Source organism: Bos indicus x Bos taurus, chromosome 11 (genome assembly GCF_003369695.1).
Source record: "Bos indicus x Bos taurus breed Angus x Brahman F1 hybrid chromosome 11, Bos_hybrid_MaternalHap_v2.0, whole genome shotgun sequence".
Classification (NCBI taxonomy): domain Eukaryota; kingdom Metazoa; phylum Chordata; class Mammalia; order Artiodactyla; family Bovidae; genus Bos; species Bos indicus x Bos taurus.
Genome location: NC_040086.1, coordinates 70,887,757 through 70,901,673, shown reverse-complemented (window position 1 = coordinate 70,901,673; position 13,917 = coordinate 70,887,757). Strand labels below are relative to the sequence as shown.

The following is a 13,917-nucleotide window of genomic DNA, read 5'->3' as shown; positions in this document are numbered from 1 at the left end:
CATTGAGTACATTCACATTGCTGTGTACCTGTCAGCACTTTCTATCTCCAGAACTTTCTCATTATCACCAGTTGGTTTTTATTCTTTATCCTGCCTCCCTCCCTCTCTACCCTACTGTTCTGAGGCATCCTTACTTGCCACCTCTAAAATCGTTCTCAACAGGCATATGTCTCCTTTTACTAAGTGAACTGGATATAGGGTTAAAAGAGCATGACTATGGACAATTGTTGCTTCTGGATTTTGAGCCTCATAGAATAAGCACATGGTCATCTCTACATCAAGTTTTCAGGACCTGTAACATTCCCTTACAAGGCAGTTGATATTTCTGACATTTGGTTTCAGGGGCAGAGCCTGAAGAGTTTTTCATTCTTTTGCAACCCAGAGAATGTGCCTTCTCCAGGATCCAGCGTGCCTTCTAACACAGGTACGTGACCCTGAGCCATGAGCCAGGAAGGCCAGCATCTTCTCTCTGGTGTGGCTGGCAGAGGCTTGAGCCCCACTCTACGTGCACCTTTGGCTGTTCACATCTTCCCTCTTCTCCCTGTTCTCAGTCCCTCCTCTTTTAATATCCTCAGTCATTTCTGTGGAGGGACACAGCCCAACACACCACTCAAGAGATAAAACCAACATGGCCCCATGGTGGCTTTACCTGGGTGAAGGAGACCCCTGGGAGCTCACCTCCAGGTGGGTGGACCACGTCACAGGAGCTGTGGGTTGGATCTTGGCTATGCACGTACCTTCCCAATCCTGTAATGTAGCCGCAGTGGCTGCTCTAGACATATTTTTTCCTATAATGGGTTAGGTTCATCTAATACCTGGATGCTATGAATGTTGCTGTTGAGCTGGTCCTCTTCTCCAGCTTTATCATCTTACATGGCTGCATTGTGGACTGTGTTTAATGGCTTTGTTTGCATTGTACTGGCTTACCAGGATTTCCAGTTAAGCATGCTATTCTTACTATTCTGTCACATAACAAGTGTGGTTAGAAAAAGAAATCGACGTACTTCTTAGGAAGTGGCTTCTTTAGGAGGCTTACCCTTAATGCCCCCATAACATGACCAAGGAATATATCAGTGGTTTCTAAGGAAACTTAATTTTAAGGATGCTAGTGACCCAAGTAGGTGGTGGAGGCTTCCTGCAGCTCTTGTCTGATATTTATGAGGGCTGTTCACAGCCCTGTTCTCTGGCAAGCCTCCAAGCCGACATGATCCCTTTTGAACCCAAATGGTTTTCATTTTTCTGTGTTGCTGTCTTATTAATGGTGGCCGAGAAATGCAGAGTCAAGGGATAGAGGGAAGTGAGAGGCAGAAAGAGCGCCAGGTGAGAAGGAAAGGAGGTTCGTGAATAACCTTCCATGGGATCTCCTACTTGGAGATCCTGAGACCAGTCAGCAGTGTGGCCTCCACTGAGGACTGAGCCTCTTTGGAGCAGGTTTAGGGCTTCCAGTGACTTCTTGGTCTTCAGATTCCCCCTCCCATGGCCAACCTTGGGGCATTCTTGGGGTGAGGGCCTTGGGTCTGCTTCTCCCATTTAGCATCCTGGGCCCACACTGTGCAAAATGTAGATCTGATCTTCTTACATGGGTTCTTGTCTTTGCAGTTCACTCTCTGAGACCTTCTGATATTAAATTTGTGGCAGCCATTGGCAGCGTGAGTATAGCAAGGAGATGGAGGTGGGAGGTGGGGTTTGGGACTGAGGATTCTTTGAATGAGCTCCTAGTAACCAGGAAGAATGTTTCACCTGGGGAGAGAGAACATTCTCTGAACTGGAAAAATCCTAAAATCTAGGGTTCTGAGTTGATGTTGTTGTTTTAAATTGAGTGACTGACTCTCTTTACATTAGGATGAAGAAACTTTTGAACTTTCTCATGAGTAAATCAAACCTATTGATAAATAAGCCAAAAATCACACAGAAATTTAAAAGCAATCTCTTAAACTATCTACTTATGAGATAGAAAAGAAAAATGTCCTTACCTGCTTGGCAAATTTTTAAAAATATACCCATCTTTGCTAATAACTTTGAAGTGGTATTGTTTTATGTGGTCAGGAACTGAGAAAGGGAGCAATAAGGGAAGGATGGAGAGAGGAGAGAGGGATAAGCAGGAAGAGCGGAGGCTTCAGTCCTGGCTTCCCGCAGCCCCACTGCTCTGGTCTTAGCACTGCTGCCCCTCAAGTCCCAGCAGTCCCAGCTGCATGGACCACTAGTCAGGTGTTCTCAGCTCTGCCCTGTACCCCTCACACCTGAACCAGTACACCCTCGCCTCTCCCCTTCCATGTCTTCCTCCCATCTCTGCCCACCTTGTTTCCTTCCCCCTGTCCTCTGTGTCACTGCTGCCCTCTGCACCCCTGCAGCCTCAGCCCCTGCCCCTGGCCCAGGCTGCCTCCTTGCTATATCCTACTTCCCTGCACACAGCACTGGCCATAGGTGAAGACTTCACATTAGAAAAACTGACCAGGGCCCAGTGAAATCTTCAGCCAGGGCTCCCACCCTTGTTCTTTGCTACTTGTGATGGTGGGGTTAAGCCTGCAAGTGTGACGGTGTGTGTACGTGCGTGCACATGGATGAGGGTGAAGGCGGAGGTGTCCCAGCAGGAGGGATGTAAAGGAGAGGTGGGAATAATGAGAAGAGAGATTTTCTGCCCCGAGGAGCACATTGCCGCTGCCGAGCTTGTATGTCCCCAGAGCCGAGAGCGTGACACTGGCTGGAGGACTCACGCATTCTCCTTCCTGAGGCAGGGAAATTCCCTGCAGGGAACTCTCCACTCCAAGCCAGGTTTCTAAAGTTAAACCAATCAGCAGTTTCCACTCTTTGGTCCTGGCTCTGAGAGAGTTCTTTGACTCATGAATTATTCAGCCTCGCAGCTCCTGCTGTCACTCAGCTCACCCTCTCTCCTCCTGGGAGCCCAGGGTGCTGGGAGATGCTTTCAGTCCATGATGGTCTCCCAGCCCCCGATCATTATCCTCAACCTTCAGGATAAGCCCCAAGAGCACAGTTCGTAGGAGGCTGCCTGCCTCTGTCTGCCCTGAGAGTCAGCTCTCATGAACTCAGCCTGGTTTATGAAAGACATCAGGATAGGGAAAGACAATGGAAGATAGTGAAATGAGAAAGAAGGAAGGTGGAAAGCCGGTGCTTTTGCTCCAAGGCCTAGCACTTCCTTGTGACCGATGCTAGCACCTGTTTGTTTAATTGCTCTGGACTTCCTTTTCCTCACAGAGTGTTAAAGATCAGAGTCATCAAAATTGTTTTCAAACTAACACTTGTGACAGACATTCATTATAGGGAAAAAATGAAAACACATGGAGATAGTATTAAAAAATGGAAGATCTCGTTCATATCTCCTATTCTCTTGTCTCAACAGCCATATACAAACACACACACACTTCAATATATAGGGTGTGTGTGTGAGAGAGAAAGTGTGTATGACCTAAATAGGGTTACACTGCAGTATGCTACGGAGAAGGCAATGGCACCCCACTCCAGTACTCTTGCCTGGAAAATCCCATGGATGGAGGAGCCTGGTAGGCTGCAGTCCATGGGGTCGCGAAGAGTCGGACACGACCGAGAAACTACACTTTCACTTTTCACTTTCATGTATTGGAGAAGGAAATGGCAACCCACTCCAGTGTTCTTGCCTAGAGAATCCCAGGGACGGGGGAGCCTGGTGGGCTGCCGTCTATGGGGTCACACAGAGTCGGACATGACTGAAGTGACTTAGCAGCAGCAGCAGCAGCAGTATGCTATCTGTGACCTTTTATCCCTCTTAACTAAGAGTCACAGACATTTGCCATGCCAGGGAGGTTATAATCCACTCTATCAAATTCCTTGAAGCCAGGGCTTGTGTCTCAGTTATGTGTCTCTAGGGCCACAGAACATGCAGCCAGTGAAGAGCATGGGGGGAAAATGGCCAGCAGTTGTCAAAATGGTGGCAGAGGAGTTTGCTGGGTTTGTTCCAGCCTTCCCCTCTGTGACCTCTCCCTGAGCTCTCCCATACTCTCTCTACCTTGTTCCTCTCGTTCTCTCCCTTCCTTCCCCTCACCACCCCCATCCAGCTTTTCTGAGGAAAACCTCTACTGTCAGTCACGTCCACTTTGGCCAGGCACAGGCTGACCCCTTTGCCTCAGCCCCAGAACCAGGCCTCCCTCAGGACTTCATCTGACTTGTATTTGCATGTGGTTTTCTGTTTAATGTGTTACTTTCCCTCAGAAAACTTTTTCACGCTCCCTCTCACTGAAAAGAAGAGAGGACTCCATCCCAGTCAGAGGAGAGTCAGCCTGCCCTCCCCAGAGGGAGCCAGAGATGTGGCCCATTTTTACAGACTGACTGGCTGTCTTTGAAGCCGGGTCCTTAAGGACAGGCAGGCCCTTTAAAGGGAAGCAGCAGCAGGCTGGGTGTAAGGTAGTGAGGGTACATCGTCACCTGTGATCACCACACCTGGAGTTTTGAGAGAGAGAATTTGTGTCAGAACCTGTGAAAATACTACTATTGACAACAGCTAATATGTGCTGAACATTTTCAGTGTTCTGGGCACAATTCCAAGCATCTCTGTGCTTAGTCGCTCAGTCATGTCCAACTCTGTGTGAACTCATGGACTGTGCCTGCTAGGATCCTCTGTCCATGGGATATTCCAGGCAAGAATACTGGAATGGGTTGCCATTTCCTCCTTCAGGGGATCTTCCCAACCCAAGGATTGAACCTGCGTCTCTTATGTCTCCTGCATTGGCAGGCGGGTTCTTTACCACTAACACCATCTGGGAAGCCCCAGGCATCCCTGGGACCTCACAAAAGACAAGATTCTCATGGTCTCACCTCTGCCCTATGACCAGGGAAACTCTCCAACTGAGTCCTGTGTGGTTCAGCTTTTACCAAGAGGACAATCAAACACTTACATTGTTCATTCAAAAAATAGTATCGAGTGAGTATTTACTGAGTACTTATGACACATCAGATGCTGTTCTAGGTCTGAAGAATATAATCAAGAACAAAACAGAGGCAAATTCCTGCCCTCCTGGAGTTTTCATTCTAGGCAAGGGAGACAGACCAGACACATTTTAGATTGTGTATTAGATTATCTAATTATTTTAGAGTATGGAAAGTCACAATGAAACAACTTATTGTGTTTCTATGAAGGACGTTAACATTCTACAGAGACACATTTAAGTCTAAGCTCCCGCACCCAGTTTTCTAATCTAAAGAAAACGTTTACACCTGTTATTCCCTGAGTTTGGACCAGCAAGCTTTGGAGAAAATTTAACATCCTTTCTTCTCTCCCTGAAAAACGAATGCAGGGAGGTCTGGCCATTTTCTGGATCCAGGGATTCCCTTTTGTTGGTGGGAGGGGGTGTACGGCAGGCAGCTGGGGTCTCCCCAGGACAGGCTCTGCCACCTTCCCTGGCTGGGCTGCTCATACCCCATATCTTTTCCAGCCTCCAGACTCAGGGACGGACGACCTGGAGGAACAAGAATGGTAATTGTTCGGGAACCCCAGAGCAACAGAGCTGAGCTGAGCCTCCAGGTTGATCAGCTCTTGTTGTCTCCCTGCTTCATTGGTGGGGAGACCTGAGGGCCAGGGAGGAGACGCCGGCTCCAGGCTCCCTTAGGGGCAGGCAGAAGAGTGGAGACCAGAACACAAACCCCTGCCTCTTCATCCAGCGTTCTGTGCGGGAATCCCCCTGGCTCCCTGGGGTGAATAAGGGAGGGACAGCGGGAAGGGCTGAGTAAGGGGTTCTTGCTCTTCCTCCAGCCTCTGTGCTCTGCTCTGGGGGATGCAAGCAGAGTTGGAACAGGGTCAGGCTCGTTCTACGTGGTGGTCTGTGTCCCCTTCCAACTTGGGACCAGACTAGAGGGGCGGGGAGGAGGGTCCAGAGCTGCTCACCCCATTTTGGCAGCTCCATTGGCCTCTGAGGTGTGCCTCTGTCTCCAGGAAGGATAAATCCAGAATCAGAGCAATGCTGAGCCGAAGCCTGTGGTGAAAGAGACCACAGCAGTTGAGGGCAAGCATTGCTAGGCGACAAACTCAGGCTGACATTTGTATGTTTGTTCTACTTGCAGGACTGAAAAGCAGGAGCCGCAAGCGTGCATGGGAGTGGTGACTGGTGAGTTCGGTGTTTTCATGGCCGGAATCCAGATTGTCCCTGTCCCTCCCAACACAGCAGCCCTTTGGTCAAAGAAGAGGATGTGCCCTACTGGCCACATTGTGGCAGGGCCTGAGGAAAGGGGAGGCATTCTGAGAGGACAGAGAGGGAGCCAGAGTGTGAAGAGTCACGTCCCTTGAAGGCGTGAGAGATGTGTCCGAGGGTCCCTGAGTGAGAAGACTCCAAGAGACACGGGGTTAAGGTTAAGGGATGTAGGAGAGGGGTCGGGGTGCCTGGGCCCAAATCCCGAGGCGGCTTCTCCCTCAGGACCCCAAGGCGGGACTTACGGCACTTTGTCTGGAAACTGTCCACCATTCACTGCCCCCACCACCACACCCAGGAGAAGACCCAGCTCCAATTATCAGTTCATTTCATTTTGTAGTAACTCCCCTTACTTACAAAATAGATATATCAATTGGCTTCAGCAAAGTGAAATGAGAAGAATGAAAACTAACCATAATCCCTCCATCTAGAGATAATCATTGGGGTTCCCTGGTGGCTCAGATGGTAAAGAATCTGCCTGCAATACAGGAGATCTGGGTTTGATCCCTGGGTCAGGAAGATCCCCTGGAGGAGGAAATGGCAACCTACTCCAATATTCTTACCTGGACAATTCCATGGACAGAGGGGCCTGGCATCTACAGTCCATGGAGTTGCAAGGAGTCAGATAATCAGTAACCCAGATCTTCCGCATCGTAGACAGATGCTTTACTGTCTGAGCCACCAGGGAAGTCCGTTAACATTTTGGCCTTTTATATATGAATGTTCTTAGGAATATGTTATATGTAGCATGTTTCTTTTTTTTTTTTACTTAATATCAGAGGTTCCTTGCAACTCGATTAAGTCATCCTGAAACCCCTGAGTGCCTTAATGCCAGCTGAATTAGCCTGGTGGATAGTCATCTATGGCTGGTGTTCAGAAGCCAAGAGCAAGAATACCACTTTTCACTCCATAATTAGAGTGAAAAGACTCGGGTGGCAATGCAAATGCTCTCCTGAGCTGACACTCGAGCAGAGCATAATAACAAGTGAGGTAACTGGTGCCCTGTCAGTTCAGCCCATAAATGTCACCAAGGACCTGGGAATTATGAGGCTCCCTGCAGAGTGAGGGATAAATAAGACACTGGTCCTGCCATCTGCCCTTGCCATCCATCAGGGGAGGCAGAGGCCTGGTGTCCAGCCCTCCAGGATCTGATCGACAGGTGAGGGGACATTGGTGGCCAAAGCGGTGGAGGGGTCCTCTTGCAAAGGGTCAAGGGTTCAGAAGGAGCGGGCCCCTGTGACTTGGTGACTGTCTCAGCTCAGGCTAGGTTTGGCCCTATTTACCTTTAACTGGTAGGAAAATAGAAACGAAGTGGTGTATTTGGGGGAGTCTAGGAAGATGGGATGTAGTTTAGATCCTGAAACCGTAAGCACAGCTATGGCTTTACCTGATTTCTCAGTCTGTCTCCATTTTGGGGGTCCCTGCACAACCTGGTAACAAATCCTGCTAGCCCTCCATTAAGTACAGCATGGCCAGGAGCCCCACTGGCCAGAGGAGCAGCAGAAGGCAGGGCAGTGAGGGCAGGTGCACCTGAGTGCCCTTAGGGACAGGACTCACCTGGAGCTGGCAGTGAAGCCAGTCTAACTAAGAGGGATGGGCCAGGGAGGGGGCAATATTGGGTAGTCAAGCCCACAGAGGAGCAACTGGTCTTCCAGAAGAAAGTGCTACAGGGGCATGGAGGCCCGAGCTCAGCCCATCTGTCCTTCAACCCCAGAACCTTAGAGCCCTTCCAGTCTAGCTGTGTCTTCTCACACACCACAGCCATTGTGCCATTGTGCAGAGGGGAAAACTGAGTCTCAGGGAGGTAAACAGACCTTCCCAAAGTTACACGGTCAGTATGTGGCAGAGTCCCTAGGAACCAGGTGGCCCAGCCCCACAGCCCGCATCCTTTGTTCTGACTCCAGAGAGGGGTAACCAAGACAGAGCAGGTGCCAGCAGCCCTAGAATAAAATAACGGGCAGATTGGTGTGAAAAGACCCAAGGCCATGTTTGATCACAAAGAAGCAGTGTTTTACAAACACCCTTAATTTGGTCTTCCCTGGTGGCTCAGCTGGTAAAGAATCCACCTGCAATGCGGGAGACCTGGGTTCCATCCCTGGGTTGGGAAGATACCCTGGAGAAGGGAATGGCTACCCACTCCAGTATTCTGGCCTGGAGAATTCCATGGACTGTGTAGTCTATGGGGTCACAGAGAGTCAGACAGTTTCACTCACTCACTAACCTGGAGAGCCGTTCACTTTCAAATATGTCACAGCAGGCTGTTTTGTCATTCATCCTCAAAGACCCTCCTGATGTGCGGAAGAGAAAGTGCCCCATCCCCCATCCACTCACACATGCACACTCTCACACAGACACACCCACACTGACCCTGTCACCTTCAGCTCTGGGTTCCCACCACGCGTGGGGGGTGGGCTCCGTCCGCAGGCCGGTCAGGGCACCATAAAGGAGGCTCATGAGTTTGGGTTGAGGATGAAGAAGTTGTGGCCCCAGGTGACTGAGAGGGCTGCCCAAGCAGACAAAGCCCAGTGGACAACTCCCGCTCTCCTGCCCCTTCTCTTTCTGCTACCTGCACAGTGTCAGCTTCCTTCAAAAGCAGCCCCTCTAAAGCTGTCTTTTGGATTCTGCTCCAAAAAGCCCCAGGCACTTGTGGATGGGGGCGGTAGAAAGGGGGGCCAGGGAGGGGGACACCACTTGGCTGCCGTGACACTCTCCCGTCTGCCCTCTCCTCTCTCTGGAGCAGACACAGCCTAACTGCTCCTGACAGCACTATTTTTAGCGGTCCTCTGGCTGTCAGCTCTGGGACGCATCTTCTGTGTGCTCCCCGGAGCTTTCCCGCTCTGCTGTCACTCTCAGGAGGAGGGAGGGCAGGGAGGCAGCCTGCCGAGTCCCCCATCCCAGCACACTTTCCCTAACAAGTACACAGTGCAGGACAGTGAAGAACTGTGGGATCTGAGTGCTCAGGCTCAGATCCCAGCCACCTCGGGTAGCTGGTGTAGCCTCCCCCAGCCTCGGTTTCCCTTCACACACACACACCTCAGGGCTTAGCACTTGGCTGGCCTGGCACCCGATGGATGCTCCTTTTTCTCAACTCCGTTCACTTCTAAGGGCCTGCTACAAGGTGGACCTCACAGCCCAAGGCAGGTCATGCTTTGGGGCAGGGGCAGTGACCTTGGCACCTCACCAGAGTGGGTCAGTCTTTACAGGTGACCACCGGCTGCCGGGAACACAGCCTCAAACCAGCTCTCTCTTTAGTCCTTTCAGATGTCATCAGATACTTCAGCCCATCTGTTCTGAAGCCCATATGCACTCTTGGGACAGAAGTGGTACACCATGATGCTGCTGAGTAAGTTCTTTTTCTGGCTCTCTGCAGGGCTGGGCAACCTGTCGTCCTTGGCATCTAGATGGGAGGATTTGATGGCAAGTGGGGTTGGGGGGAGGGTGGTGGTGCTGGAAGAGTCAAAGAGGCTTTAAAAGAGAGATCTGTGTTAAGTCAAAGCCGAAATGTGTCTCCTGTGCTGACTTTAGTCTGTTGATGGGCCTAATAAAAAAATCAGGTCAGTGTCTGCCTTCCAGGACTCAGGAGGGGTGCAATGCAGCCTCCTGCTCAGAGCCTTGTGCGTAGGCTGGGGCAGGCGGCAAGCTTTCAGTCCCTGACAAAGTTGTGTTTAACTGACTTTTCTCTTGGCTCCCTTCCCTCTGTGCAGAGATTTGTGGATTCAGGCCAAAGACCTGGTGAGGAACATGAAAGAGAACCAGGTAAGAATCCATCCGACTCTGCTGGGGGCTGTTCTATCTGCTGGGAGGCCATCAGACCAAAGACACCAGGCAACCAAGGCCCTGCAGCCATCATGCCCTGAGCTTGGCAACCAGTGTGGCCTGGGCCCTCCAAGAACACCCCTGCCCCTGGTATCCTCTGGAGGCCAGTAGAACACAGGACCTCTTCTCATATCCCCAGTTTGGTCCCATCGAAGTCGGCAGATGAACTAAATAACTTCTTGCTCAGTGAGGTGGTTGAAATCTAGGGTTCTAGAGGGACACCTGTTGGAGGATGAATCCTGAATTTCCACCTATTAGCTGTGTGATGCTGGGTAAGGCACTTAACCTCTCTAAGCCTCAGTTTTCCCATTTATGAAATGAGAATAATACAAGGGCCTGCAGCGCAGGGCTTGGGGTGGATTCAGTGAGGTGCTGGGTGCGCCTAGCACAGAGGCAGTGCCCAGTGCCAGCCCACAGCTGTCATTGTCGTTAAAGAGACTGTTCCTGTCATTATTAATCATCACACCCATTCTAGTTCTTGGGTGGAGGCTTCTGTCACATGCATCCTGGGGCCCTAGTCCCCACACTCCTAGCAGTGTAGACACCCTTTACTCAGAAGCTCATATATGAGTTTGTAATAAGCTGCCTCTAATCTGTTGTGCTCTCCTTATGGACAAGTATCGAATCCAGGCAAGATCTGCTACCAAGCTAGCTTTTAATGAGGGACTTAGCCTGAACCACTGGAACCAAGGGAAGCCACTGTCTCAGCCAGCCATGCATTCATTAAAGAGTCAGGGTGTTCAAGCCAGGTCATCCCAATATATACAAGGAGAGGGGCAAATATAGGAGCAATGCTATAAAGAGTGGCTTCTTCCAAACTACAGACTTCTCAAATTTCTGGAATGATCATAACATTCTGGAGAATGGCTAGAGGTCTTGAATCAAATCCTGTCATTTTACAGATGAGGAAACTGAAGCCCCAGAAAGTCTTATGACCTGTTTGAGTTCACAGCCAGTTAGTTAGAGCTAAAATCGAAAGTGCCTGATTCACATCTAATGCTCCTCCAGAGCACCATGCTGCCTCTTACAAAACAGAAGTTTGTTTTTTTGTTCCACAAGTAACACATGTTCATTAGAGAAGATCAGAAAACACAGATAAACAAAAGAATACTGAAACCATCCCAAAGCATCCTTAAACCTGATGTCTAGAGATAATTACTGTTGACGGTGTACATTCCCTTGCATAATTTTTCCAAGCACATACGTTTGTATACATTTTATAAAATAGCCGTTACTTGATGTATATACTTTTTACAGTCTGCTTTTCTTGATATCATATTTCTGCTGATGGCAATATGCTTTCCAGCACTGTTTGAACAGTCGCATGGTATTTCATGTCATGAGCATTCCATAGTTTACACAGCAATCCTCTGTTTTAGACATTTATATTGTTCCCAACTTTTGACTCTTATGACAAGGCTTCATCATTGTAGCTAAGTCTTTCACACATCCATTTCCTTAAGACTCATTTTTGGAAATGGATTGTTGGATCTAATGGTAAGCCTCTTAAAAAAGTTTTGATGAATTTTTCCATATTGCCTTCTAGAGCAGGGATTGAACCCGGGTCTCCCGCATTGCAGGCAGATTCTTTACCGTCTGAGCCACGGATCTTGGGGATTCTGATCTAGCGGATTCTAAAGTTCTACAGCTTTAAATGCCTACTCTGTATGTCTCCTTTTGAAAAAACCCATACATATGGTTTTGGGAGGGGTTGTATGAAATCAAAAGACATGCAAAGAAAGAAGCTCTTTTGGCACCAGGATTCCCTGCCATCTCTTTTTCATGCTATCATCCTTTATTTCTTTTTTACAGCAACTTGACTTTCAAAATGATTGGAAGCTCATCAACGTGTTCTTCAGTAATGCTAGCCAGTGTCACCTGTGTTCCTCCACCCAACAGGTAAACCGCAGGCGGGAGGCAGAGGGATTGCAGATGCTGGGGTGGGTGCCGAGTGAATGAACTAAACCTGACTGACCTGCACCTGGCAGGCTGGGCCTGATGGCACATATTTCCAAGTTAGGGCAGGCAGGTAGACAGACGGACAGATATCTAAGGGTCAAGGAACCATATTGAAGGACATGCATATATGCATGCTTAGTCACTCAGTTGTGTCCGACTCTTTGCAACCCCATGGACTGTGGCCACCAAGCTCCTCTGTCCGTGGGGATTCTCCAGGTAAGAATACTGGAGTGGTTGCCATGTACTCCTCCAGGGAATCTTTCCAATCCAGGGATCAAAACCACAACTCCTGCATTGCAAGAGGATTCTTTACCACTGAGCTATGGGGGAATTTTTAACTTACCATCCTATCAGGAAAAGGAAACCATAATATAGATAAACTGAGTTGATCATTCTACAACTGAGGAAAATTCACTTTCTGATAAAAGAGCATTTTGCCTCTTGTAGCTCCAGTTTTATTTAAATGCTGACATCAGGAGTTAAAGCAGGATCTGTACTTTGGGCATTGCCTCTTAACTAGTTTACTGTGACCTCCAGTTTTAAAGGAAAGTTGTCGAGTTGTTCATATAGGTTGACTATATTGTCAAGGCTCTTTGGCATTCCCAGGAATGGGATATGAAATATGTGACTTTTAAAATATTTTATGTAGGTGACTGACTGTGACTTACATCTTTATTGAAGAGTGTTTAGGTTAGGATCAGTTGAAGGTGAAAGGGTTAGCTATGGTGACATTAACGGCACACAGATGATTCTTCAGGAGCCTGCTTGCCTCCAGGATGGCCCCACCACTCACGACAGTTCAAGTGCCTGCCCGCTGTCCTTTCAGCCACCTTCCAGGGCCTCCACCAGGCCCTGGCACAAGCAAGGGTGAAGTTTCTTGGGTGCTGTCCTCTTATTTTCTGTGCCCCTCTCCCAAACACATACCCGTGCCTTCTTCCAAATGCTCCACGAATCCCAGCCTACCGTCAAAACTCCACTTCCTTTAGTGATGCTGGGCATGCAGATCTTGAATCTTGTTCTACTTAGCTTCTGTCTTCTCCCATGGCAAGTGAAATTTACATTATCTGTTTATTCTTGGCACCCTCCACTTAGGCCATCACGCAAACCAGCATGTACTCATGAATTTACACATTCATGCATTGAATGCTCAAACAAGCGATTAGGCATTGCTGTATTCCTCTGTATATCCACTCATGCATCCATTCATCCATCCATCAGTTATCTATTCATGCATAACTTCACTCTTTCTTCTTACATGCAGGCATATATTATGGTATTTATGATGAGTTGTTCATGCTAGCATTTGACTTTTTAAATATTTGAATGTATTCATTAACACTTACACTCATTCGTGATTTCTTCCATACATTTTATCTCGGGTTCAAGCATTGCTGCATGGACGCTTGCATTCTTTCATGTATTTATTCCTTCAATACATTACATTTATTCTTAAATATGTACACAATATATTCCTGTGTGCATGTGTCCATTTATGTATTATTTACTTTTTTAATTTCTAACTACACAAGTAGGGCACAGATGCTTTCTCCTTTTAAAAATGAAGCATTACAGTTAAAGCTAAAATATTCTTTAGCCAGCACCTCTGATCCTCTCACTTTTTTCTCCCAAGTATTTTGCACATCTGTAATCCCTAGTATTCCTTTATGCATGTGTATATGAGAGAGGTTTAATATAAATAGTGTTATATTGTATCTACTATTGAACAATTTTTTTCACTAAATATTTTTGAGATCTAGTCATTATGATACTTATAGATTAAATTTATTCCTTTAATTGCTAAACAATATCCCATAGTGTATGTTTACCAGATTTTATTTTGCTATTTCTATATTGGTGACCATTTAGGTGTTTCTAGTTTTTCACTATTGTAAACAATCTTGTTCATTTACTTGAACATAATGTTTTTCTAAATACAGTGATTATATTTCATTGTATTCAATTATAGTGT

General features: G+C 47.9%; 1 protein-coding gene across 1 annotated transcript in view; it reads left to right on the top strand.

The window, feature by feature from the left end:
• Positions 1 to 628: 628 nt before the first annotated feature.
• PLB1 (phospholipase B1) overlaps positions 629 to 13,917 on the top strand; it is a 102,909-nt gene continuing 89,620 nt past the window's right edge. The window contains exons 1-7 of the mRNA XM_027554461.1: positions 629 to 713; positions 1,600 to 1,649; positions 5,424 to 5,464; positions 6,049 to 6,092; positions 9,426 to 9,516; positions 9,878 to 9,929; positions 11,802 to 11,888. Coding sequence (XP_027410262.1) covers positions 629 to 713; positions 1,600 to 1,649; positions 5,424 to 5,464; positions 6,049 to 6,092; positions 9,426 to 9,516; positions 9,878 to 9,929; positions 11,802 to 11,888 — 450 coding nt within the window. The remainder of the gene's footprint in view (positions 714 to 1,599; positions 1,650 to 5,423; positions 5,465 to 6,048; positions 6,093 to 9,425; positions 9,517 to 9,877; positions 9,930 to 11,801; positions 11,889 to 13,917) is intronic.